This window comes from Falco punctatus, assembly GCF_963210335.1.
Source record: "Falco punctatus genome assembly, chromosome: 1".
Taxonomy (NCBI): Eukaryota; Metazoa; Chordata; class Aves; order Falconiformes; family Falconidae; genus Falco; species Falco punctatus.
Genome location: NC_137580.1, coordinates 108261633 through 108289104, shown reverse-complemented (window position 1 = coordinate 108289104; position 27472 = coordinate 108261633). Strand labels below are relative to the sequence as shown.

General features: G+C 51.0%; 1 protein-coding gene across 2 annotated transcripts; it reads right to left on the bottom strand.

Moving 5' to 3' along the window:
- Positions 1–122: 122 nt before the first annotated feature.
- On the bottom strand, positions 123–27472 carry CPD (carboxypeptidase D). Of its 2 annotated transcripts, none has more exons than XM_080382566.1 (21): positions 26719–27472; positions 24083–24330; positions 16013–16155; positions 15105–15274; positions 14152–14519; positions 13546–13737; positions 12454–12621; positions 11194–11303; positions 10656–10758; positions 10009–10151; positions 9274–9443; positions 8415–8726; positions 7143–7338; positions 6743–6878; positions 5795–5944; positions 5282–5377; positions 5124–5188; positions 4834–4965; positions 4266–4451; positions 3854–3953; positions 123–3198 (listed from the first exon to the last, which is right to left on the bottom strand). In XM_080382566.1, exons 1-21 carry the CDS (start codon positions 27390–27392, stop codon positions 2972–2974), a joined length of 4089 nt encoding a protein of 1362 aa, XP_080238692.1. In that variant the 5' UTR covers positions 27393–27472; the 3' UTR covers positions 123–2971. The 2 variants fall into 2 exon arrangements, with proteins under 2 accessions (XP_080238692.1, XP_080238693.1); XM_080382567.1 differs by having other exon boundaries at positions 12454–12618.

The window sequence follows — 27472 nt, the reverse complement described above, 5'->3', positions numbered from 1 at the left end:
GGCGGCAATCTGCCCCCTGTGCAGCGCCTCGCACCGCGGGGGGCGCGTTGACCCCGGCCCCAGTGCCCTCCTTACAGCCCCACCCCCCCCTCCCCGTCGCAGGAAGAACCAGCCAACCCAGGTGGACATCAAAATAGTTTTATACAGATTATTGGATCTCAGTAATACAGGTAAAAAACAGAGGGCCCGGCTCTGGGCAGAGCCAGGCCTTGCCTCACGCCGCCCCATCCCGCTTCCAGGAAAAGGCGATTCAAATCCCTTTTAAAAATGTACATTTGAAGGCACAGTGCATGGACCAACAGGCTCCAGGGACCAGCGGGGGACCAGCTCCTCGGCAGAAGGGACCTGGGCCCTCCTGCAGGCGGACGGAGGGTGAGGGGCCTCCCCAAAATGGCGCCCAACAGCCCAGCGCTCTGCCCTGGCTGCAAGCAGGGAGTGAACGCCAGGCCTCCCACCTGGTCCTGCTGCCTAGAAAAGTCTCCCACCTTCACAGAACATCTCAAACACGCACCTACGCCAAGCGACGTGCAAAACGCACTCTCGGGGAAAGGGACAGTTCCTATGGAGACTTATTGCTAGTAGGACAAAGCAAGGCCAGCTCAGTGGGCTGCCAGAGCACACAAAGCCCAAACTGAGCCCTAAGAGCCATTTGCAAACTCAATGTTAATATAAAACCCTGCTAAAGCCCTCAAAAGCAGGAAAAGTTCAGAGATCAGGCAGGGTTAACACTGCTGTGTGCTGGTGTGCTGCAGCCCATCACACATGGCAACAGGTCACAGCCCAGGACCAAATCCCATCACCCTGCTTAGCACTAGGAGTCGGCAGAGATGTTCATGGCTCCTGCAGAACAGAGGCAACAAGAGCAGCTCTTTCACATGACAGCAATGTGGGACAAGAGCATGGGGAATGCTCAGCCTCACCTCCCTGTTCCCAGCACACCTCCCCAGCCAGATCTTACCACATTTCTTGCAACAGAATTCCCCGTGGAACAGGGAAGAAGGTATACTGCTGTCTAAGGGTTATCTTTGTCCCTCCAGCTGGCTGCACAAAACCAGCCGAGACTATGAGCATGGCAGCATGGCCCCAGGCGCGTGGTTCTGGAAGGGCATCTACCACATGCAGAGGTGGGGAACAGCTCAGGTGACAAGGCCCAACAGCCTTCAACAGGGAACCCACCGCACTGTTCTCCCAGAGGAGACCAGGTCAGAGCCCTGCAGAACAGACCCCATCATACATTTGGGGCAAACACCCTCCCATAGGCACCAGGTACAAGTTTCACTAGTGGGCCTCCCAAGGCTGCTGGAGAACAGATCAGCTTGGGGCAAACTACATGCCTAAGACCTTGCTGCACCAAGCTTCTGCACCCATGAATCAGTGCTCAGGTCAGTGGGGCAAGAATCAAAAGAAGAAAATGAGCAGCAAGAAAGTAAGTGCCTATTCTAACCCCAGCCTTCTGCCCAGAAAACACAGGAATGTCAGAGATGCATAAAGGCTTTGGAAATCAAACGTTTCATCCATTCTTCCCTCCTGGACATTGTTGCTATTCCCCACAAACCCCATGTGTTTTGGGGATGCATGCTGTGGTTCCCCTTTCCAACTTCCTGCCAAGTGCTATAAAACAGAATTTGGCTGCTTTTCCCTCCTCCTTCCGCACAGCTGTTCAAGCCCTTCCTCACACCTTGCAACCAGGCCCCCACAGCAGCAGACACAACCGCAGACACACAAGCCAGTGGAGCTCTTGCTACATCAGGGACACTGTAGTAGCAGAAAAGAGCCAAGCCAGCAGGCTAATTTGATGCCCACCATCACCAGAGCTTGATGAGAGGGTGTTTCCAAAGTGCTCTGATCACTAAATGATATTTAGGTGGCCAGTGGCAAATGGTGCAGCTTTCCTTCAAAATTTAAGATTTAAGTTGAGCCATGAATACTCCCATGACCTCTCCCTGCTGCTCCAGTAATGCTCAAATAGAAAACAGTGGTCAGATTTCACCATTTCCTCCTGAACAGTGGTGGATTTGAGCAAAACTGATCAGGTGGAGGCAGTAGCTGATTGCTTTTCTACAGTACCCACCACAACCAGTTTATCCATTTGCTGTAAACAACCTTCAGTTGCTCTTTCAGACACTGTGCTGTTGTAATGCTAACACGAGACCCCAAAGGCCAAGTCTATTACACAAACAAAAAGCAACGAGGGGTGACGGGGATAAAGTTTCTTCCTTCCCCAGAAGTCAGGAACAGCAGTATCGCAGAGCTGGCAAGCAACTGAACTCGTCAGAGTTCACTGAAGCTCTGACATTTGCTCCTTTCTCCAGCTCATATCAAGAATGGATGTCATCTCCCCCGGCTTTCAAGATGCCAAGTCACCACCTGGAACTAGCAACACATTTGAGGTGCTCCACAACCACTGCAGAACACAGCAGGCCACAGCATCTCATGGTGGGGAAAAGCTCCAAGTGAGCAACTGAGAACAAAGGGCTTTTGGGGGGCTTTTTTGGTCTTTCTCCAAGGCCTGCTCTGCAGAACACAGAGTCAAGTGAAGGATCTGGCTTCCCCCAAATACAGAATGGAAAACATGAAATCCAAACAGGTAGAGAAACTGCTTTGGAGTGCTGTAACTACAACTCCATGCCGGTCTTGGGGCACTTCCCCACCATCTGCTCGCTGTGTTGAGATGCTGGGGAAGTGCTAAGAACTCTGCTGGCCACGCTGTTAAGTTGCCTTTCAAACAACATCACATGAACCTCCAGATCATGACCCAAAAACGTAACAAGCCGTGCCCTTAGCCTGGAAGCAGCCTCCAACACCCACTGATTTGCATGGCCATAGGGACAGAGCAAATAGTAGGGGGAAGTTGCCACCCACACCTCTGGAGGACACATCCTGCAAGCTAATGTTTCAAAACTGAACCCCAGGGATTGCCCCCCACCACCGGGTCTGGTCCATGGGAACCTCCTTTCCTGCCCAGGAGGTGTCAGTGTTTGCTAGAGTACAATGTTTCTTCTTCAGTGTCTGTTTCGTCCTGAAATTCGTGGCTCAGGAGGGACTTCTTGGAGCCAGTGGACATCATGCGGATTTCGTCCTCATAATCATCGTGGTGTTGCCGGAGGCGGTGGAAGCCATCCTTGTGTCTGTTGGACTTAATTGAGCAGACACACCAAATGATACAGGCGGTGAGGACCAGAGCAGACATACTTGCACCTGCCAGAGAGAAGGCATTAAGGTTAATGCCACGTTCCCCACCCTAGAGGTCCCTAGGCTTGCCACACTCCGTCTTCCCTTCTACAGTCACCACCACTTTCCTCACTTCACTGTGACCCTTCTCCTCCCTCCTAGACCACAGAAGACATGCCATGCAAGACAGCTGCTCCCAGAGCAGAACTGCACTAGCTTTACTTTCTGTGCTCACAATCTAGGATAGCATCAGTGAGCTCCCCTGCAGACCACTGGGTATAAACTCTAGCTTCCGCAGCAGCTGCCACCTCAACACCCAAAAAAAAAAAATTATCTTAATGTTTACCTGGTACCAAAGCACTCCAAACCTGGGGAAGAAGCAAGATATAGCTCCCAGCTCTACACATAAACAGGCTCTCCCCATTCCAGGTATCTCAAAGTCCATTCCGGACCCTTCAGACCCCTGCAACACACCCCACCCTCCTCCGTCCCTCCCATTTTCTAGCCCAGCATCACCAGATCAAAGGGTTGCTGGACCAGTTTGCAAGGACAAGCATGCATTCAGAAGGGAAAGCAGGAGATGGCTTAAGTCTGCAGGCTTCCAGTTCAGTGAAGGGTCATTGTCAGCATGAACTGGTAGAAAAAGCAAAGCTCAAAGCTTTGATCAGAGGTGTCACTTTACCTGCAACAGTTACAACCAGCTCCCTTGGCAGACCAAATATCCTGTTTTCGGTGTCAAATACAATAAACACAGAGCTGGGTGCATCATGACGTACAAAGACCTGCAGAAAGATACAAGAGCTGAGACTGTCTCAAAGCTTGCACCTCTGTTAGGTGTCCAGACAAAAGAGATACTTGGCATCCACCTGGTCCTGACCTGGTCAGCAAAGACAAGTGCAATGAAAAGGAAAGCTGCTGCCCAAAACAACCCTGCTGTGCTGGGAAATTCTTCTCCATCCTATACCAAGGCAGAAAACAGCTACCCTGGGTGCACAACCAGCGGCTAAACACAGCCAATTCTGCAGAGCCCAAACAGGAATGCCTTTATATGACAGGGAGTGGGGGAAACATCCCCAGTACAGGCATTCATGTACCTTGACATGTTTCTGCTGGTACCCGTCGGCCATCGCGTTGATGTTATGCAAACCTGGAGCCAAAAGCACATGGAAATAGCCACCTTCTTTAGTATAGAGCCTCAAACCTTCATTAAGAACGATGGTAGCTTTAGAAATCGGCTTGCCACTCTTGTCTTGGACAAACCCATGGACTCCCTTATGAACCTAAAATAAAGCATTTGAAACACGCCACGTTCAGATCGGAGCATATGGCACATTTGTAACTGAAGTAGAATCTAATCTTCCCCTCAAGATGCAGCCCATTCTCCATCCCTGACACCCTAATAAGCAGAAGCGCACAATACTGCAAGGACTGCTCAGCCCACAGGGAGGCAACGCAGCACAGATGTTTAACTCTCATAGCAACACATTTCCTGGTCACTTGCTGCCTCTGTTCAATCTACTCCTCACACAGCCTAAATTATGACTGTCTGTAATTACACAGCATCAACATAAACACAAAGACTCTCCATACTGTTTTCTTCCTCCCCACCTCCCCACCACCTTCATTCCTTGCCAGAATTTCCTCCCACAGACTGCGGCTCACCTCCACGAGCATGCTAAGGAGAGATTTCCTGTGGTCTGCCCACAGGCCAGGAAGCTGTCCCGCACTCGGGAAGTAACAGCAGCCTGTATAAACAGTGATCTCAGGACAATGACCAAACATAACGCTGAAATCCTGCAAAAACCAAAACGATAGTTACAACAAGAGGCGGCATTTAAAAAGCTTTGCAAAGTGCAGCTGGTGGCGGGGAAGTTTTGCGCAGACATCAGAACAAATACGTTTTTTAATGCTTGTTTAGCAGAGATGGAAAGCCTTGTGCCATGATAGAGTACCTTCATACTTCCCAAGTGACTGTGCCATTCAGAGCCACGGATCACACCGCCAGGAATATTCTCATCTGCAAGAGCGAGAACACAGCTCTCAGACAGATCTGCTCCTAGCAGAGTCCAGCACAAGCTGACAGGGGGTTAAAGGATTCAGCCAAACATACCTGACTTATTTGGACAGCCTGGCTGGCCCAAATGCATCAGTGGATGGTTGTTTGCATACAAAGCTGCCAAATGCTTCAGTGTTTCTTTGTTCTCCACTACAAAGAGAAAAGTGAGACTTTGAGAGTGCAACTCCTATTCACCGGAGGGCAGATTCCCACTCTGACCCTGTGATCCTGTATTAAATAGCGACACATTGTTTCAGGGCCATTCCAGATTTCCTCTAACACTGAGGGATGGTATCAAAAGCAGACTTTATACCAGCTTTGGCAAAAGAAAGATTGAAGTACTGTTGTAGGAACAGAAGTGGTAAATATTCTGATCCCTAGCTGAATCCTGTGAGGTTTTATAGCTTTACTTAGACTGTCAACTCCACAGTCCAAGAGCTCAAGACAGAAGGATGCTACAGAACACCACCAGCACAAAAAGCTCTTCCACCATGCAGTCACATGAACTTCTGCAGAGACAGCCCAAGGGTAACTGTGCAGGCAAGGCTCTGGAGGAGTTAGTCATACCTGTCTGCCCTGGCTTATCATACGGGTAAGTGACCAGCAGAGATCCTCCATCCAGCGCAACAGAGAGACTGAAATCCCGCTTCAGTATCAAGTTCTCTACAATGGCTCTGGTTTCAGGCTCTCGTGTCCCTGAGTACCGAGAGTAATTGCCTGTAAATCAGAACAACAAATAGAAAAGGGAATTGACAAGTTTCCTCTGCTGTTTGAGAGGCCAACAGTACATTTGTTTATGTCTGAAATTGTCTGCTGCATGTATTAAAAGTTATTTGTTAGACCTGAGCAGATGCACCTGACAGATAAAGCAAAGCATCTAGTCCACTCTACCCATGGAGGGGGAATTAATCTGCAAAGTTAAACAAACGTGACATGTCACTATTTCCTTTTGTGACTCAGTAGGTATTTCATGTGTTTGCTCTCCTCAACATCACCAAACTGACATTTTCTTAAGGAAGCATTTGGGATGATCCCAGCCAAAGCCAGCCAGAGAGAACACTTTGTCGCCAGGAAGGGTGGGCACAGCACTGGTAACAGTGCTAGGGATACAGCAGGCAGTTACACAGAAACCAGAAAAGCAGGAAAAAAAAAAAGGAGACTGCTTCTGGGGAGCATGAACAAAGAGCATTTTTGAGAAATCGGAGGTTGAAAGAAATGAATTAACAGGAAAAATACACTAGCTGTTGTCAAACCTTGGGACTATTCCTAAAGAACTTTGCTTCGTCTTTTCCTTGCAAACAAGAGACTGCAAATTACCATCTCTAAGGGGGATCCAAGCTTTGAAAGCTTCCCAGTGTGCTGCCTGGGCTCCAGGACAGGAGTGCTGCTCTTTTTACAGGGAGACCTTGTAACCAAATGACTACACCCAACCCCAGAGCAGCTAACAGAAGACTTCTACAGCAGCCTGCATTTCTACAGGGACACTACACACCACTTGGCTTTAATTTGCTTTACTTGTGAAATCTGTGTCCAGGTCTCTGCCGTGAGCATTAGTCTGGCCTATCTTCGATGTGCAGCCTCTCTCCTGCGCTATCTCACGTCCATCTGGATTCAGGGAAGGCACAATCACAATCCGTGTTCGGTCAATCAGCTGAGCAAAAGGAGGAGAAACAGTACATAAAGTGCAATTAGTAGGGTTCATTCTCTGTACATCTCATTTGCCTGGACTTCATCCTAGGTACTGCCGTCAGAGGTTCCCACTCGCCCCGTGGCCCTCAGCACCTTCCATTATGTACAGGATCACTGCAAGCCACAAGTCAGTGTTAACAAGACAAGTCTCTCCCAGTCAGCGCCGTCTTCTCTCTCAGGATACAGCTGGAAGGCTTCAAGATGGTCCCTTGCATTGGCTCCTCACCTTTGTCACAGCAGCGTTCTTCTTGTAGCTCATGCAAAGAAATTCTGCCAGTGCCAGCAGCAGCTCTGTACCAACGGGAGCGTTTCCATGAATACCAGCAACAAAGCGGATCTTTGGCTCCTCAGGCTCAGACTGGTTGGGCTTGTTGGAGATTTCAAGGGACCAGATCTGACGGAACTCGACACTCTGACCCAAACTGCCAAGAGATGAGAAACCAGAGTGTCAGCTCAGGAACAGAGCTGCGGCCCTAGCCTGGCCTTATGGAGAAATCCCGGTGTGGAAAGGAACTGCTGCCAACCTCCATGAGGAGGCTGCAAAGGCAAGTGACAAACAAAACAATCACATCATGTGAGCAGATTTGCAGCAGCACTGAACACAACTCACTATGAACACCAGTTTGAACACAAGTATCTGTATAAAAATGTATCCAGGTGCAGGTGTTGGTTTTTTGGGGTTTTTTTCCCCCTTCAGAGCAGGATACATCTGGACATCAAACTAATTTATAATGCAGAAGTTGTTGCTACAGTCATGCCATTAAGTCAGCCAAGTGAATGCAAGCAAAGCAGGGAACACAATCGGGGCTGATGCAACTGGAAGGACAATAGAGGCTACAGATCAGAAAAGTGGCCTTGGCACCAGTGGGGACAGTACATGAGCATGTTGTGCCTGGTAACAACAAGCAAATGAGGTCCTGGGACAAAGAGGTTTGTGCTTTCTAAAGCTGACAGAGGGTAAGCGCTACAGGTCACAAAGAAAAGCAGAGGACTGCAGCAGCTGGTCTCCTGCAGGAGGGCAGGGACCTTGGCTCAGGGCAAGCCAACTCAAACATGTCATGCACCACTGAATTAAATCTGAAGGCAGACAATCTGAAAAGGCCGTCTGAGATTTGTGAGTCAAATTTTGATTATTTTTGCTGGGGACTCTTTCACATGGTGGATGTCAGAAAGGATTTGGAGAACAGAGGAAACAATGCAGGAAACAGAGGTATTTGCAGGGAATACCACCAGTCCCAGGCACCCCTGGGGAACTGACAGCACCCCAGGTTTAATTCAATAAAATGATGTCTCATGAAAAAAGCACAGGGATGCATCTGCGAGTGCCCACAGCCACCATGCCCTTCCCCATGTGGCTCCTTTGAACTCAGGGACCACAGGGAAGGGGAGGGACGAGCTCCCCATCTTTGCACTGCATTCATGGCTCATCATTTCACTACTTCCCTACCACAGGCTGCTACTCAGGGGGGAGCTGAGCACTGCTGCTTTGAGTTTTGACCTGGTGAGATTTATGATGTGTGGGAAGTTCAGATAGAGGCCTCGGAGGAACTCAGAGAGGTCCTTGTAAGGACGGTATCGGTAAGGAGAGACATCTCTTGATGAAGTAAGCAGGAGGCGCTCCAGGCCATTCTCAGCAGACAGATCTTTGATCAGGGTCTCAAACTCCTTCTCGTTGGGGTCACTGGTGTCTGGGGTGTTCAAAACCGGAACTTTCCCCTCCTCCACTTTGATGTCTGTCCGGGAAAGAGTGAAGTTGACCTGCACCCCACCTTTGCTGCCAACTTCCACTGTCTTAGTGACTGGATCATACCTGCCCAGGGAAGAGAAGGCACAAAGAAATGTCAGGCATTTGAGACCTCACACAAGCCATCCCCCTTCCTGACTAGGCACTCACAAGGGACCGCTACTGCTCCCCTGCCAGAAGTGAGAAGCATACAAAGAGCAAGAACACTTCAAAGGGACATGGGAATGGCAGGAGGACAGGGAGCAGCTCAAGGCCTAACATGGCACTGAGCTGCTTTTGGCTCAGGTGTTGCAGGGTTATGTGGCAGGCTGGCAGGACAAGTCAGGCTGCTTTAACACAGGTTTTGGCAGCGGTTGAAGTGATGAAGTCATTTCTGTGGACAGCTGCTTGCAAGAGAATTTCCCCTAAAGATACTAAGTTATCAATTCCTCCTCCACACCACCTCCAAACAAGGGAAGATCTGGATTGCACTTCGACATCAGGATAGCACCACACTGCTACCCCTGCACAGGCCAGAGGGCAGGAGACACACGTGTGCCTACAATGATGGCACTGCTCCTGACGGGGAAGTCAGTCATGCAGCTGTTTGCTCCTTGTGCCCCAGCTTGCTCACCCTCGGGCAGACGCTGTGATTTTGTACGTCCCCGGGACCAGGAGGCGCCAGTAATCTCCGTCTTTGTAGGTGGTCACCGGGTGGTCGATGTTGGCCACGCTGATGGTGGCGTTGAGAATGCCCCTTCCATCCATAGCATCCAGCACAAACCCCCAGACACCGCGGTGAACCTGTGCACAGACACAGAGCCCTGCTGAGTGCCAGCCCTCACTCTGCCTCCCACATCCCACCAGCTCCCAGCCCAGGAGGTTCAGCATTCCCAGAGGAGCACCACGTTCCAAAACGGTTCAGGTTACACTCGCCAGCAGCCAGTGTGGACAAAGATCACCTGATGAGTAGAATGAGCAATTGTTTGGCTCAGGGTGCCACCACAGCACTCTGCTCCACACCTTTGTTTACGTGCCCCAGGTGCACAGTGCTATGACCAGCCCTGACTCAGATGGGAACAGCACCTAATGGCCACTCTAGCCTAGGGAAAACCAAGGTAGTGGTAAATAAAAAGCCCACATCTGCATCACCTGGCTCCTATTTCCATACAGATTTTTGTACGTTGAGAAAGAGGGGAGAGGAGGAGTGGAGACACGTTCTGATGGGGATGATTTCCGTGGAAGAGGTACCCTGTCTGGCCAGCAAGCAGCACTCACTTCAGCCTGCAGCTTAGCCTGTTCATCCAGGCATGTCTAATGCAAACCCCGGAGGCAGCTCACACAATTGCTTCAGGTCAAAGTGTCTCACCTGTTTCATGAACTGGAGGAGAGATCGGCGATTCTGCTCCCAGTATTTTGGCAGCTCCTCCGCTTTTGGGTATTTCACACAGCCCAACTCAATGGTCACTTCAAAGCAGTTTGTATGTAAGTAATTCCAGTCTTGCATCCCACCTACAACAGAAATGTAAAAACAGTTTTGACGAAGTCTCCTGAAAGCAACTGTAACACAGTTCAAAATAAATAAATAAATAAAACCCAAAAAACACCAAACAACAGAGAAAGATGAAGTACAAACTACAGCACACCTTTTGCAGTTGGAAAAAAAAAAAAAAAAAAAAAAAAAGGCTTTTACACAGGGCAAGAGATTAAGCTTCAAAGGGATGCCAGAATAGCAGACAAATAACCATTCTTCTTGTAAATACCTTCCATGCTAATATAGTGCTGTAAAATTTTATGAAACTATTTTGCTAATAGCCAGAAAAGCTACACTATAAATTCCTTCCCCCAGGAATAACTTTATCTGAGTACATTATTTAAGAGGTTATAAAAGAAACCTGAGTCCCAGTAATCTGGGCTGACCAATGCAGAGTTTGCGACTGATCAGACTAAACTCTTTAAGCTGCACATGCATTAACCTGGAGGCAAAAGTTTTAAGAGATTTAAAGTCTACTTTACCTGGAACGTTGTACCACTGAGCCCCATTAGTGATGCCATGCGGGAAGTACTCCGTGGGGTACATATCCTTACAAGGGCTTCCCTGATACATCTTTGTGTTTTCCTGCAAAACAAGACGCAACATGTGAAGCTGAGTCTGTACTCCACGGCCACTGGCACCGTCTAACATTAGTCACACACCTGGGGTTACCAAACACAGAGGTTCATGTAGACGTGTGTTTGCATGGCTGCAGCACACACTGCACCCCAACCCAGACACCCCTGCTCTCCTCCCAGCCCATGTACAGCATTTTCTACCGCCCTTCAGTGCGCTGGCCCCCATGCCCACACAGAGCGCTCCTCCTCCTCCTCCAGGGCCCGCAGACAGAACATGCTGGACATCCATCCACTCATGGAACCAGAGCCTCCCACAGGACCAAACAGCAACCCCAGGCACCCACCGTACCCACACCCTTCCCTACCAGCTGCTCAGGAGGTTCCCAACAGCATCAGGAGTTAACCCAGCACAATGTGCCCATGTTCCTGTGAAGAGTTTTACCTTGGAGTAGGAAAGCGCCAGCTGCTGAAACACAGCATCGTCTGGAGATTTACTGTATATGGCTATCCCTTGCTCATCATCATCAAAGGGGTAATTAACCACTAGAGAACCTGCAGGGGAAACAAGCTTTGACTCACACTCAGGCTTTCCATATGAGCCCTCAGCCTAATAGGGGAAATTTCTCTTTTGCTCCAGTAAGTGCCAAGTCTCCTGTTTCTCAAGACTTGGCATTAAACAAAGCATTAAAGCTCAGTGGACAGAAGAGACACAAAAAAGCACAGGAAGAGATAAAACCACACCCGGCTGGGAAGGTGAACCCAAGCCATGACACAAAGGTTCGGTTCTTCCATGCAGGAGGGATGAGCACAACCTCATAATAATCGCTTTCACAGAGGAGAACAAGCAAGGGGAGGGGTTTCCTAGAACACGCATGGTGCTCTTGGCCCAACTGCTGTAGTTTTCCAGCCTTCCGGAGTTTACTGCAAGCACTGACAGATGATAAAGTCTTTGGCTTTTTGTAGCTTTCCCTAAGCAAGTTGTATTAACAGCACCGCGGAACCCCAGACACCGCCGTGGCTGCAGAGCTGCCAGCCCCCTCCTCCCCACACACAGTACTCCTGCGCTACAAAAGCGAGCAGGCTAGCAGAAAGCACCTGCAAGTTACCCCAGCTACAAGCCAGCAGACAAACTGTCTAGGGAATGAGCTGTAATACAGAGAGTTAATTTAGATCATGCCCAAAAGATAATTAAATTACAGCAAATTTCATAGTTCCACGATGCGACTCAAGGCAGGGAGCCCTCAGGATTACAGCTTGTTCCCTTCGCTTTATGAATACTGTGAAGCCTGTAACAGCCGCAGCACTATATCACATTCCCAGACCCAGCTGCTGAGCAACCACCGACAAGAAAGTCCATCCCCACCTCGCAGCAGGCAGCAGGTTAGCTACTCCCCACTTCAGAGAAGTGCCTGGGACCCTCCCAGCAGCCTCTTCAGCTCCCTACAAACATGCCTGGGGACATGGTTTTCACTCCCATTTCCAGCTTCTTATCCATCTTCCAGCAGCATAAAAAAGGGTTGATTTACTCTTTGCGTGTGTCCTTTGCAAATGGCCCTCCCCCTGTTGCAGGAACCCAGCTGCTGCCGCTTCCCAGCGAGGACAGGGCAGACGGTTCACACCTACAACACCGTGGAGATACCCCTGCCAGCGCCCATCCCCCAAACCTCAGTGCAGAGGAAGGAGCTCGGCTGGGCTGCCATACCTCCGTGCAGGTTTGCTGAGAGCACGAACGGGTAAGTCTTCAACCAGGTCATGACAGCAAGAGTTTCTGGCTGCGGCGGGTCTGCCACATGGAAGAACTGATCTGGAAAGTTCCGGTTCAGGTCGTAGTTGTTGCTGTTGTTTCTGCCAATGGTACCTCCTCTGTCTCCTGAAAATTAAACACAAGCTCAAGCTTGCACACTATGCAAGTTTCCACTGAAGTGAGGGGACTTACTAAGCACCCTCTTACTACAGAGCTTACAACTATCCATCAAGGGAGGACAGCAGAGAGCACAGCAGCGCGGGGGTTTCCTACACCCCAGGGCGAGGGGACAGCCACACTCCCCTTCAGCGGGAGGTCTGCTCTGCACAGGGGCGTCCCGGGGGTCCCGGGGCCCTTCCAGTGGGTGTTCGCACAGGCTCCCCGGGCCAGTCAGACCACAGCGAGCAGAAAGGCAGCGAACTATGAACAATCCCAACAGCCGGATGTCAGGACCACAGAAACCTCAGAGCTCACCTTCCCAAACCAGACGGACAAGTTCTTTGTTAAACTCAAGCAGAGCTCTGCTCCCAGAAAATCATTCTGGACAGACTTTGTTCTGCCAGTCTGCAAGAACCACGCAGTTTTAAGGACTTCCCCAACGGAAGTTTTTGCCAATTTCAACATCACGATAAAAGTCTGTATTATCCTTGGACAAGTGCTCTGCAGACAGCCTGGCTCCCACATCACATGTTACTAAGAGCATGGACCAAAGCACAGCAAGCATGAGCTGTGTCAAAGGAATGCCTTTTTTTAAAAATAAGCCTTGGGATAGCCACAAACCATAAGGGGACCCAAAGAGGGGCAGCGTACAGCACTGCTGAAGTGTAAGAGCTCTCTCCAACACCTTCAAACATCAATCAGCCACACACATTCTGCAGTGCGAGGTCCTCCCACTCATCCCACAGCACACGTCGAGTCCCTTCTCAGCTGATCTGTGCAGAAGGCACCTCTGCTGCAGCAAGGTTCCCAGATTTCTCACAGGTACCATGAACCCAAAGGCTCGTTCTCAGAGCTAAAACCCCATAGATATTTCAGCAGAATCAGCAATACCTTCCTGGGACTTCTCGTAGCCATCAGGGTTCATAGATGGCATGATGTGAATCCGTGTGCTCTGGACCAAATCAGTCACTTCAGGATCTATGCCAAAGTTCTTGCAGAGGTACTCAATGAGGTTCAGCAAAAGCTCTCGCCCCACAACTTCATTCCCATGCATGTTACCGATGTACTTGAACTCTGGCTCCCCTGCAGACACATGGCCACACCAAACAGACAATTATAACCATGACATTAAAGCCTGGAGACATCCCGCCACCCTGAGCATTGCTCTCACCAGCCTTTCTGCAGGGCCGGAGGACATTTGCCTAAAATTTACCCTTCTGCTCCCACAACACCAAAAAGGACAAACACTGTTTCAGGGAAACCCCTTGGTCCTTCTGTCCCCAGAGCTCCATGACCAGTGTAGATGTCCCCAGCCACACGCTAGTGCCACTCACTGCACCTGGTTGCTTTAGAAAGGATACTTCAAGGGGCAGCTCAGCCTTTCTTCAGACATGTGCCAGGTCTACACTCCTTTCTGCTCTGCTCACAGTTTCCCAACACAAAGGGTCCGCCACTTACTTGCATTTGTGCCTCACTGAAAAGGATTTTCCATGTTACCTGGTTCATGGGTGCCAGGGTTGTCCGAGATCTCCATTACGTAGAGCTCCCGCAGCTCCACTGACTTGCCCACGGAGTAGAGTCGGGTTATGTTGGGGTACTCATTGGCGTGCCGCCGCAGGAAGATCTCCATGTCTGAGAAGTGATGGTGGCGAAAGTCCACAGGTTGGATGGGTTGATGGAGAGAGGTTGGGCTTGGGGCCTCTGCCTGCGCAGGGGTGGGGGTGACGGTAGGGCTGGGAGCAGGCGTCGCTGTGAACTGTGTGATGTTAAGAGCTGGTGGCATTACAGTTGGCTGCAAGGAGAAATCAATCTCCGTTGCAGCTCCCTCCTTCACTTCAATGTTCTCTCTGGTCACTGGCATGTAACTGGAAAAAAACCCCAGCTCATTTCAGCACAGAGGCTCTGCAGAACAGAGCCCTGCAGCCTTCCCACCACTGCAGCCTACTCCTCCCAGCCCGAACTCACTGTGATGTTAATGATTACGTGAGAAATTCACCTGCAAACAAGCTCACAGGATTCGTCCCACCAGCCTCAACTATGTGGCGGTCCTTGCCGTGCCACAGCAGCTCCTGTTTATGGGCTCACCGGGGAAGAAGCCCCAGGCAAACCACAGGGCTAAGCCTCGGGGCAAGCTACATGTTCACACCCAGACCCGAGACAACACCAACTCTTACTGGGATGATCCTACTCCGCTTTCTTCCTCTGCCCAGAAAGTAAGACACAAGTTGCTACAAGCAATTAAAAGTGACAGAAATCCTGTGCATCCAACAGCACCACACTGCAGTGGGGCATGGGGTGAACAAACACAGCTGCAGCTCTAAGCTGGAGTTCTTTACTGCTGCAGCTTCCAGCCAAGCCCCTTAAATACACAAGATGCTTTGGGGGCAGAAGTCAAGTGAAGGAACACGAGCAGCTGGCAGTGTAGAGGCAGACTGCCACAGAGACATTACCCCATTACAACCGCGGTCACATTGTAGGTCCCAGGCACAAGCAGTCGGTGGTAATCGCCAAATTTGCCCGCCGTGATGTTATGAGCAATACCGGCAACAACAATGGTCGCGTTCTCCAGGCCAGTTCTGGTGACTGCATCCCTGACAAAGCCTTTCACACCGATGTGGACCTGAGGAAAACAATACAAGAGCCTGGCTGAAGACAGGCAACACCAGGGGAAGCGCATCCTCAGGCAGCAGTACTTGCTGGCCCTTCCCTAGACGCAGCAGAGCAGGACAGCTGCCAGGCAGACACCCAAGGGCCTGGGATTCAGACCGTGCTTAGCCAGACGGCAAGGATGGGAATTCCAGCACATACTGGGAAGGCAGCAAGATCTAAGTATTGATTCCCCCTAACAAATCCTCTAATTCATTGACATGGGCACACGACAATTCCAAGACGGCAAGGTTACAAGGCATACTGAAGGACAAAATGCAGCTGCCTCCTTTTCCAGCCTAAAATGTCACATGCTCAACTCATAGATGGGCATCTGGAGAGATCCTGGCAGAGGACTCTACAAGCCAAGGTCTCAGCAATGTTGGTGCTTCTGAACATCACTGGATATTCACGGCACTGAGGCCATACAGGTACTCTGCATTACATAACAAGAACTGCACTGATCGACCTCTCTAAAACTGCACCCCACGAGGCCCCTCTCTGCTATCGTGGAGGATGTGGGAACAGTGGCAATACCACAGAGAGACACAGCAGCTTTGTAACCACCAACCTCTGCACAGCAACTGCAGCACCGTGTTACCACACACAGCAAACAAAACCACAGGAGCAACTAAGCACGGTGCGCTCAGCCCACCGTGGACACACAGGTTTCACAGCTGCTGCCCCTGTGCCCCAGCCCAGCCCACACTACCTTCTCAATGAAAGCAAGGAGAGAGTCCCGGTTGTTTTCCCACTCCTGCTGAAGCTCGGAGGTCGGCGGATATTTGCAGCAGGACAGCTCCAATGTGATCTCAAAGCAGTTGGCCCACACATAGTTGTAATCCTGCATCCCACCTGAGAAAACAAGGCAGAGACATGTCCCAGGAGCAATGCACAGACATCCTGCCATGGGATACACATTTTGCCTTGTCCTTCAGCCCCCCCCCCGCCGGCATCTCATCACAATGCTGCCCTAGTTCCAGAGTGAATGAGCCAAGGAGAAAAGTCAGAGCGGATCACCGTGACAGCCTGTACTGGGGAAGACTGAGCCGTCTCTCCCAGTAACCAGCACGCTGGGCCATTCACATCAGCCACAGACAGTTTGAAGATGACAGTCCCTTTGGTCTCACCACTCAATCAGCTCTTGCAAATTCATACAGGTTCACTTTACTGCAAAGACATCTTCCAGACATTACAAATCCAATACGTCAAGGCAGGCATACCACAGTTGGTGTATGACTGCTGCCGAGTCCCTCGCTGTGCATTCCAAGCTACCTTTGGATCTGGGGGGTCTTCCTGCAAGAGATGTTACTGCACCCAAAGTGAGCTGCAGGTCTCCGATACAAAGGAGCACACCAGATCAACAACCCAGGAGGCGGCAGCTCAAATCAGCATGCTGAAGTCCGTTTCAGTGACCACACAGCTGTTCTCCCAAAAACCTCTTAGCAAAACTCTAGATGAGATAGCAGCAAAATTTCTCCTTCTCTGCCTCCTCAGCTGCTCTTTTCCTCCAATTCCTTATCTGAAGGTCTCCATTTATTTGATATTTAGAGCAGCCCTAGCACAAACCCTGATAAGGTTTGACACAGTGACAGCACGCAGTGAACTGCAGCAAGTCACCTTCAGAAAACTCTCCTCTTGACTTGGGAGGGCAGTGATGCCTCCCGCACTGCCAACAACTCCTGCGACCCCGCAGCAGCCAGGTCCCACAAAAGGAGACCAGGATGCAGACTTGTCCACCTAAGAAACTCCAGCTGGGAAACTTCTTTTCCCTGAGACCTGCAGCCAAGTATCCAGCCTCCTCCCACATCTCCTCCTTAAGGCAGCAGTCTCAATCAGTTGAAGGATGTTGCAGCACCTAGGGACAGCATGCTAGCTTCGTGTTAAACCAGCCAAATCTCCGTGAGCACCAGAAAGCAGGAATGCAGAGCTGTTTCCCAGCATTAAGCTTATCTTGCTACTCTTGCCCTTCAGAGAAGCCACAGGCACTGCTACAAATCAAAAGGGTCACCTTGTTCCAGCAAATGTCCTGATCCCATTTGCTGAAGTTCACGTTCAACCCTCAGCAAGCAAACCTGTTTCTCAAACAAGAATGAATCCTGTACCATTACATCCTGTACCTGTACCAATCCTCCATCCTGTAGGACTGGAGGTCTACAGATATCAATACTCATAATCTGAAGCTCAGACCTCAGCATGCTGCTTGAAAACTGCAAATGTTCAGCCCTCTAAACATACACGGGAGCTTTCAATAGTAAAAAGGACATTCCAAAGCCACCACAAGTCTGCAAAACAGGTTTCAGAGTCACCCTGCCAAATCCCGTCACATGACTGTAGCCAGATGTCATGGCCACATGAGAGGATCGTTACCACCACCATCAAATCCAGCAGTTGTGTCAGTATGGAAAACATGCCACACTAAGTTTTAAGTGCACACTGTCGATATCCTGTGGGTTACACAGCCTCACTCAGTTACAATCCAGGCCTTGGCCACCACTTCCTAGACGGCTCCATCCCAACCCACACAGCAGCGCCTGCGACCACTCAGCCCAGAGACCTCTGCACACCTACCAAACAACTCCCACCGGCACCAGCTCGACACAGGGGCCCAGGCAATGGGTCTCTTCTGCATGAGTTGAGGAAGCCAAAGTGGCTCTCAGAAGCCCACCTGTGACGGAACAGCTACACATTTGCTCCACAGGAGGCAGATGGAAACTTCAGGAGGAAGGGAAGCAGGAGACAGTCTATGGCACGTGTCACGGCACCAGCCTGCGTGACCCCAGCAGGCAAGCCTGTAAGGAATACATACTTTGCACTGCCATCCTTTGCTTTGCCCACCAAAGTGCTACATTAGTGCTATGCTAATAAACCTCACTTGCTTTATCCGAGCAGTTTCCTAATCATTCACAAGCTCCTTTGCAAGCAAGGGACCCTCCGAGGTGCTGGCCAATTAACCAGCCAGAAAGAATCAATACCACAACGCAAATGCACTACCTGGCATTTGCAGAGGCTGTGTTAACGCACAGGCAGGAAAAGCTAACAGCAGCACTTTACCAAGCAGAGAAGACTTATAATAAACATGATGGCTGTAAGCATTCACTGTCCCAGAAGGTCAGGGACCGCTGCTCTGAATTCAATAGCCCCACTGCACTTGGGTAAAGCAGGGATGGACCGACAGCATAAGGTAGGATTTAGAAGAACAAGACCCCTGGGAAGATGTGCAGGATGGTACCACAACAAAGATGTCCCAGTTCCTCTCATTTCTTCTGGGAGCCTGCTGCTAAGAGAACACAAAGCTTTTACTGTAACAAATCAAATGTCACTTGCAGCCAGGAGAGCATTGCAGCTTGTGCATGGGCTGAAATCAAACCAGGAAAGCGACTTCTCTGTCCAGCAAAAGCGGCCAAAAAGTGTTTGAAGATTTTAAAACTCTCCAACTCAGCTCAAGACATTAGAGGAACAAGGCCTGCAAATCTGATACATACCCAGTTCTATTCAGCTCCTGTTACCAGGCTTAGAAAAGTAACCCACAGCGGGCTGCTCTCTCGCCAGTAAACACCACGCAGAGTGAAACAATTTGCCAGCCTATAACCATCTGTTCATAGCAGGACGCTAATGCATTTGAAAACATCCATACGTAAACCAGAGCCATTATGAAGCATATTTAGTGCTTCATCTGCCATTCAAGCAAATTTAGGACAGATGCTCACCCATAATAGAGCAGCAACGGACTAAATTAGAGCTTGCTACATCAATTTCAGTAAAACTGTCTCTTTGAGAAAGTAGTCCACTGCATGCTTGAGAATTTGGATTGTATCCGTTGCACATATTTGGCCTTCACACAGCCCCGCTGCAGAGCAGGACAGTTATTTTTGCAGCATATGGAATTACGTATTTTTCCATATACCATCTGCACAGCATCTCCTGGATACACAGAAGATCCGGAGGTGTAGAGAGAGACCTGTACAGAGCCCACCATCAGCAGAGCACTACATTCAAGCCACAGAGTGGAAAAAGCATGCCCAAGGCAGAGGGCTGTCAGACTACAGTGCTTCTACTCTACCTACCTGTTTAAGTAATATCTGAGATAAATGCCGGAATAAATCAAGCGTTTTTTAATCATAGGGTGTCTTTTAGCCCACACTGCATAAAGCTGGAGCCTCCCAATCAGGCATCATACTACCAGTGAGGAGAACAAAGCAAAATCGAGCTGCTTACAGTTGCAGCAAGTCAGTCCCTGGCTGGCAGTAGGTCACAAAAATGCTCAGAACAAACCTCTCTCCTGCTCTGTCCCAATCCTTGAGCATCAGGACCGCACTTCAGGCAAGGATTCCAGACCTCTTGCGGCACAAGTGCTGCGGAGTTCACGCTGACAAGCGTGCCTCTGCTCCCTGCCAAGCTCAAACCAGGCAGGCGAGCAGCAGAATGCAGCTTTCCAGAGTCAAGCCTTGGGATCCAGATACCATAAATACAACACGTGCCAGGAGAAGCTTTCCAGGCCAGCCAGGAAGGACTATTTTCAAACTGCACTATGCAGAAACCTCTCTAATTCCAGCTCTTGCTGCAGCAGATATTAGGAGATAAGAGCCTGCAGGTAAGTTAAAGCAGAGAAACAGTTGTGTCTGCTCTGCAGAGAGAGCAGATGGCACAAAGCAAGCTAGAGACATGATTAAATATGTGGCACAAGTCACTCCACGGACAGAACTGCTTGTCTTGTAGCACGAGATCAGGTGAGCACCAAACAGGCAGGGGAATGTTTTGGTCCATTAGTCTGCAATCATTAGAACTCAGAGGAGGTGAGGTTTGAGCCTTCAACTCCAGCAGCTGCATTACACAGCCCCGAGCAGCACAGCCCCGGGGCTCTCTCCAAGAGGAGGGCATTCTTCCCGAAAGCTGAGCACCGCCCTGCAGTTCAAGTTAGATGTGAGAAGAGGCATCACAGACCCCCGAACTGCCAGGCCAATGCTTTTCTTGAGAAGAAAGCAAAAAATTGCAATAAGAATTTTATGAAAACACTTACAAACACATAAGGGCAACTAATTTGTGTGTATCTCAGGAAAACATGGCTGAAAACTTCTACCAGAGCTCACACTGTGCAACTCCCGCCATGCCCAGGAAACAGAGGCCACCAGAGCAATGCCACAAGCACCCACTGTTCTCAGCGCTCAGCTGCTCCGTGTTTGATGCCACTAGAAGCTGTTCAGAAGCTCAGTGTGGCTAGTAACCACAGTCAAAACAACCCAGTAAGCACACACGTAACCTAAATCCACTTTTCAACCTGAGAAGTGCCTTCTGGTCGATACCAGAAAGGCCTCGAACGCTTGGGCATCAGAGAGTCAAACTAGCAAGGAAAATTGCTTTTAGTAGGGGACTGCAAATAACAACAAGACCTTCCAAGGCTGCCCACAAAACATCCTACTGAACGTTACACTCAATTCAGTAATTCAGTTTCGTTACACTCAATTCAGTTTCGCAGCTCGGCTCTTTACAACATAAAGGCAAGCATATACATCCCACAGATAAGAAGACTTAAGCGGTTTCTTAACAGCTTTCCAAGCATCACCTGGACCATATACTAGCTCAGACTTGCATGGATTTTCCTAATCTGGACCAGCCACTTGGTAGTTAAAACCCCCAGACGTTAAAAAGGAAGGAATAGCCAGAGCGTGTAGGACAGAGATAGCCTCTAAAAACCGTCCCAGTCACAGACGTGCTTATCTATAGCAGCTGGAATGCAGAAGCCAAATTCAGCTGTCTGGCAGAGAGCCATCTTTCTCTGTGCACACTTGACCTTAACAATTACTCCAACGGTTTGTACTTGCCACCTCAGTTTGACACACGTAAGAGGTTGTTTGCAAACTCTAATCAAAGTTAATGGGGTCTGGCACCAACATAAACCTGAACTGGTAACTCTGGGACAATGAATCCTGTGGCACTTTGCTTTCCAGCATGTTTGATTTCACATGATAAAATGTGGCAGGAAAATTTCCACCTGTTGAGACATTATGTTCTCATTTCTTTTGTTTTTCCTGGCATTAGTTCACTTGGAGCCTACAGTCTCTCCTGGCACAACCTGACCCGCATGCCCTGCACCGTTCACAGAACCGTGTGCTCTGGTTGTCTCCAGAGCTCAGCCTGGCCCAGGGAGCTCCCACGGGGTACCGGGATTTCCCCAGCCTCATTTTACTGCACATTTAAATTCTGCAATCACTGGGAAAGGCCTCCTGGTCGGAGTACAAGCCTCAGCAGTCCCTGGCATAGAGCTGAGCAAGTCAGATGACTCAATACAGCCACCGTGGTAGTTTTGCCACTTCTGTCACACTGCGTACAACTAACTCCCCTTTGCCTGCTCTTCATCCGCTACTAAAAATAAATGTTAAAACCTAAAACCCCAAAGGGAGACAGTAAATTCACACAACATCAAATTACATGTGTCCTGGCCTCTGCAGCATCGCTCAGCTCACCCACGTTGTCGTCGTCCGTCCGTCCCGTCCCCCCCCCCCCCGCTGCCGGATCTCCGCTCTCGTGGGTTACGCTTTACACAGGCTGCTCTGCCCGGGCAGTGCTCCAAGCGCTGCCATCACCCTCCACGGGCGCACCTGCAACAGCAGCCAGGCATGAGTTACTGCTTAGGGGAGAGATCACCCAGGTGCCCAGCAGCTCCTGTCTGCTCAGCAATGCTCCATCCTACGAGTTAGCATCGTCCTACGAGTTAGCGTCGTCGCACGCTCCCTACAACCTCTGCCTGTGAACTGCCTACAGCCATCAGCGCTGAGCCTGAGATGGTGGCCTGGCAGAGCGAAAGGGCTTATTTCTGCAAAGGCTGGATGCTATTGGGTGTAATATAAATCACAGCAGTGACAGCACAGAGCAAAGTGGTCTCCAGTTCACACCTCACCATCTCCTGTGAAAGGGAAGCAGGGGAAACCTCTGCTCTGCTCGCTGGCAAGGCAAAGGCAGCCTGAAAGGCTGGGGCACCAGTGCCACAGCACAAGCCAGGCTTCTTGCATCCCAGCGGGAGGATGAAGAAGTTAACCCCACAGTGAAAAATCCTGCTTGCTGGGGGCAGGGGACACATGCCTCAAGCTCTGGAACCACCCTCCCTTCGGAGCACACCCACCTCACCTCATTACAAGGGCAGAAGAAACCTTAGAGCAGCAGCGAACAAACCTCCTGACTGAGATGTTTGCCGATAAAGACCGTCACCAGAACAAGGCAGCGCAGATCATCCAGGATATCCTGTTCCCTCATAAACAAATTCACCAGATTACACAAACCTTCCTCCTGCTGGACGTTTCACAGCAGCAGAGCAAACCCTGAGCCAGCAAACACCAGGGCCGGTGTGCTCAACAGGGTGGAGGGAAGGAGACAGCTGCTAGACAAAGAAATAAAACTGCATCTTATCTGAGCCAAACATCTTATTTGACCAGGGAAATCCTAGGCAATGATTCAGCCACCGCTGACATCAAGACTTCCTCTTCCAGCACAGAGGGGATACATTCAGGTCCAATAACAGATCCCCCTTCCTCCCTCCCAGGAGAGGCGGATGCAAGGTTAACACAGGACTCTGCTCTGAAGCCCGTATTTTGGAAAGACGGCATCTTACCAGAATTTGCTGAGCTGTAAGCTCTGAAGGATAAACAACATTTGATGTCACTGCATGCTCAGCACTCCTGCCATCACCCCTCTGCCCTAGCACGAGGGAAAGCCCAGCAGTCTGGGCACAAAGCAATGCAACTTCTTTGGATCATTTATGCAAGGGGTTTGTTGTGTCCTCACCACAGAAGCTTCTGCATCATCTGGCGAGGCCATGATTGTACAACATCCGCTGAGGGGGCACGGCCATGGCAGAAGTTTTTCTAATGACACGGCCAAGATTTCTCTTCCCACCAGCCCATGGAGCCTTTTCCATGAGAGCATCTCATCCCATAAATTATTGTTTAAATCCCATCTTCAGCAAAACTGACACACAGAGAGCAGCCCACTGCGCGGCTGAGCCAGGCCAGCCACCTCCATGCAAGCAGAGTGACGGCACCAGGGGGTAAATGACTCATACTCAGATCAGTGCAACTGCCTAACGGAGAGATCAGGAGCTCACCTAGAAGCCCCAGCAGACCAAATTTCAGATCCCTTCCAGATCCCACTGCACTGGTGGACAAGAACAAGATGTGCAGGTTGTCACCTTCTGCACAGGTCTAACAGCAGAGCAGTTCATAGAACAGCTACCTACCCCACTTCCAGCAAGAACAGCTAGGTTAGCTCAAACCCACATTTAAGGTTTTACATCATTTTACAGGAGGAGGCTGTTCTATAATCATTTGCAAATTTACAAGTTTGGAGGTTAAAAAAAACTCACAAAATACCGGCATTGGTTTAATACCTTTAACAGTAGTTTCCTCTTTCCTAAATCAAAATGTAGTAACCATCTAGAGACCTAATGACAGTTAATTTGGCAAACGAAGCCTCCCACATGCAGGATAACTCTCCAGCACCTAACACGGTCAGGAAGAACTCTCTTGTTTGCTGTGATCTCTTCCCTATGAACATCTCCCAAGCTGTGATTCACCAAACACTTACTGGTGCGCCCATGATGCCACCTCCCTTTATTTCAAGCTGCTAGAACACATTTGAAGCTAAAAATATCACTTCATCCAACGTCCTCTCTTCTGTGATAATCACCACTGGTTCGGATGTCAGTTCTCAGTAGGAGCAAGAAACTATTTCTGTAAAACACTCTCTTAGGCAAGCTAGCAGAGCTCAAGCATTCCCCAGCACAGCTTACCTTCTACATCGTACCACTGGGCACCATTTGTGATGCCATCTTGGAAGGTTTCTCCCTCCTCGCCAGGGCAATTGGGTTTGCCAGTTCTCATTATGGGGTGATGCGATGCATAGGCTTTTGCCAAATATTTGAACACTTCATCATCAGCTGATTTACTGTAGACTCCTGTGGGCTTATGTGTGGGAGAGTCATCATAGGGATAGCTTGCAACCACTGAGCCACCATGGAGATTGCCAGAGAGCAGAAACCTGAGGTTGGGAAGGAGAAGAAGAAAAAAAAAAAAAAAGTCATATTGGAACAATTTCAACAGGAAGGTAGCTACAGCTGCCCAACCAGTTATTCTGCTGCCTTCCCACCCAAACAAGACTCCAAACTCTACGTGGGATCAAGGCAAAACGTACCCACTGGACAAGCTGCCCACCAGTAACACCACTTTGGAAGAGGAAGCGACTGGACCCTGCTCCACCAGCCCTGCACAGGGAGAACGCCTGAGGAGCTGCAGCCACACCAAGGTTACGTTACAGGTACACACTTGTCCAACACCAAGCTGGCTACAGTTGGACTAAAAGGTACACTGTGTTGGGAGACGTACCCCCTTGTACTGAAGGCAGCCTGCAACACAGTGAGCAGGATTGTCAGAGGGCCTGAACAGCATCCCAGGGGGAGCATGGTGCGGAATTCAGCAGATTTTTGCAATAAACCAACTCTCAGGACGGGTTTATTAACTCCCCAAACTGACATCTAGCATTACTGGAGACGAAACAAGTTTCTCACTGCAGCCTAAGACAGAGCCCTCAAACTCTGGGACAGACAAGCAGTGCCCCTGTGCATGAAGTGATTGATGTACATGGCTCTTCATCAAGCTTTGAGCAATACCTGGTACGTACAACAGAACCAACTCACACAAATAATATCTGGATGTGACAGAGCTGTTAAAATCCCAAGTCAGAAAATAAAGCATGGTATGTCCTAGATCACACTTTTAATTTGATCCCAGGCAGCACAAACATTTCAACAAATCCCAAAGGTAATTGTCTCTGCTCTTCCTCTTTCCACCCAATACAGCACTGAGGGATAAAGAGCTCTCCTTCTCATTCGGCTAAAATGGATTTAGTTTCTGAGCAGAGGTAACGTGACCAATACCTTTGCCTTGCTCAAAACAGCGCACACGCATTGCATTACACCCACTATCTCTTTTTTTAATCAGTTCTGTTTACCCAATCATTTCTCTATCAGTGGTTACGTTAGTCTAACAATTGTACCAGTATTAACTGGTGCTGCCAGGCAGAGGGATTCACAAAGCTCCGCGTTCTTCCTGTTTCACCCTGGCTTACATGCCAATCCCAACTCAACCACTTACAAAAAATAAAAAGCCCAAGGTATTTTCAAAATGGTATTAAGATCGTGCATGAGTTTCCCTAGCAACTAATTTTTAGTTGAGCCAAATCTGGAGGGATTTTAGTGCAAACTGCTGCATCAGAGCTGTCCTAAACGATCTTTAGGACAAGCAATTACTGGTGCCACTCATTAAATTCCTCTAGAGCAACAATCCCCGTGGGCACTGCCATCCACCAAGCTTTCATATAGTTTATCCAAGCAAATTTTGTTGCCTAAAACTGAGCAAACATTATACAATGCTCAACATTGCATGTGTCGGTTGGATCCAACCAACAGCCTCGCAGTGCAACCGCAGCCATCAGCCATCCCTTCTCCCTTTATCCTGGTTTTGGGAAGAGGATTGCCAGTTGTTTCAGCGTGTTGCTCGTATCCAACCAGGCTTCACATTCTGGCTTTCCCTCCAGAACTTCCCACGGCTGGTTGCGCTGACCTTTGCGGTTTGGACTTTCCACATTTCTCTAAAGAGGAGCACACAGCAAATGGCGAGACAGCACCCAGCCTGGCCACCGCACCTCCCAGGGCCACCCCGGGGCCCAGCCCGGAGCTGGGCTTCAAGGGTGCCACTGGCCCGACCCCAGGCCCGGTGGCTCCCCACCACCCAGCCCCCTGGCAGGCGAGCACCCAGTGTGGGTGCTGAGGGCTCAGCGCTAAGGAGGGCAGGCGGCACAGGGGCCGCAGGAGCAGGGCCTCTGGGAGCACTGCTGCACAGGGCATTACTGCCAAATCCAGGGAATTTTCCATGAAACACAAAGACGGGGGGATGCACCGTGGGACACAGCTCTCCCTTAACGTATCTGCACACAGGCCAGCTGTACACCTGCACCCCAGTATTTCAAGCACCCCACAGCTCACGGTAAAGCACCACCAGCCCCAACAGCAGCACCCGCAGAGAAGCTCAAGCCGAAGTGATGAGGAGTTTGCAGCTGCAGGCTCCTGGAGAAGGGACACAGGGGGCTGGGAACGCGGGGCTGTGCCCACCGGGGGTGGTGGCAGGTGCACCCCAAAGCGCAGCCCCGGACCCGCTGGGCACACGGCTCAGCACCGGCGCGGCGGGCAGGACCGACCCCCGTAAAACGGCCAGCGTGGCGCAGGAGCCAGGCTGGGGGGACGCAGGTGGGGAAATGGGCTCCTCCTTCTGTCCCCCAGCCCTGGCAGGCAGCGCTGGGAGAGCAGGGCGAGACCCCGGGAGTGGGGCCGGGGGGGCCCCCCCCGGGGGGAGCGGAGCCGGCCGCACTCACCTGTTGCGGCGCATCCAGGCGATGAGCGCTCGCACCTCGGGCACCGGCTCCAGGTCGGGCTCGGCGGCCCCGAACTGGTCGGGGAAGCTGCGGTTGAGGTCGCGGCCGCGGCTGTTCTCCCGGCCGCCCCCCGCGCCGCCGCCGCCGCAGTCGCCCTCGCGGGCGCGCTCGAAGCCGTCGGGGTTGAGGCTGGGCAGCAGGTAGAGGTCGGTGCCATTGAGCAGGCGGCCGATGCGGACGTCGCCGGCGGCCCAGCCCCGCACCAGCTCCTGGGCCAGGCGCAGCAGCAGCGGCCGCGCCAGCGGCTCGTCCCCGTGCATGTTGCCCACCAGCTTCACCTGCGGCCGGCCGGGCAGCGCCGCGCCGCCGGGCTCCTCGCCGGGCCGCTCCGGGCCCAGCCCCGCCGTCAGGCGCAGCACCCACAGCGGCCGCCCCTCCACCGACTCGCCGATGCTGAAGAGCCGCGCCAGGCCCGGGGGGGCCGCGGCCGCCAGCGCCCGCAGCGCCTCGCCCAGCTCGGCCGAGTGCAGGTACCGCAACGCCTCGCCAGGCGCCGCCGCCTCCGCCTTCTTGATGTGTGCGGCGCGGGCCGGGCCCCGCAGCAGCGCGCACAGCAACAGCAACAGCAGCGGCAGCCGCAGCGCCCGGCCGAGCCCCCGCGCCACGCTCGCCATGGCCCCGCGCCGCCGGCCTCGCCGCTCCGCCAGCCGCCGGGCAACGGGAGGCGGTGCGGCCTGGCCCCGCCCACGGGCGG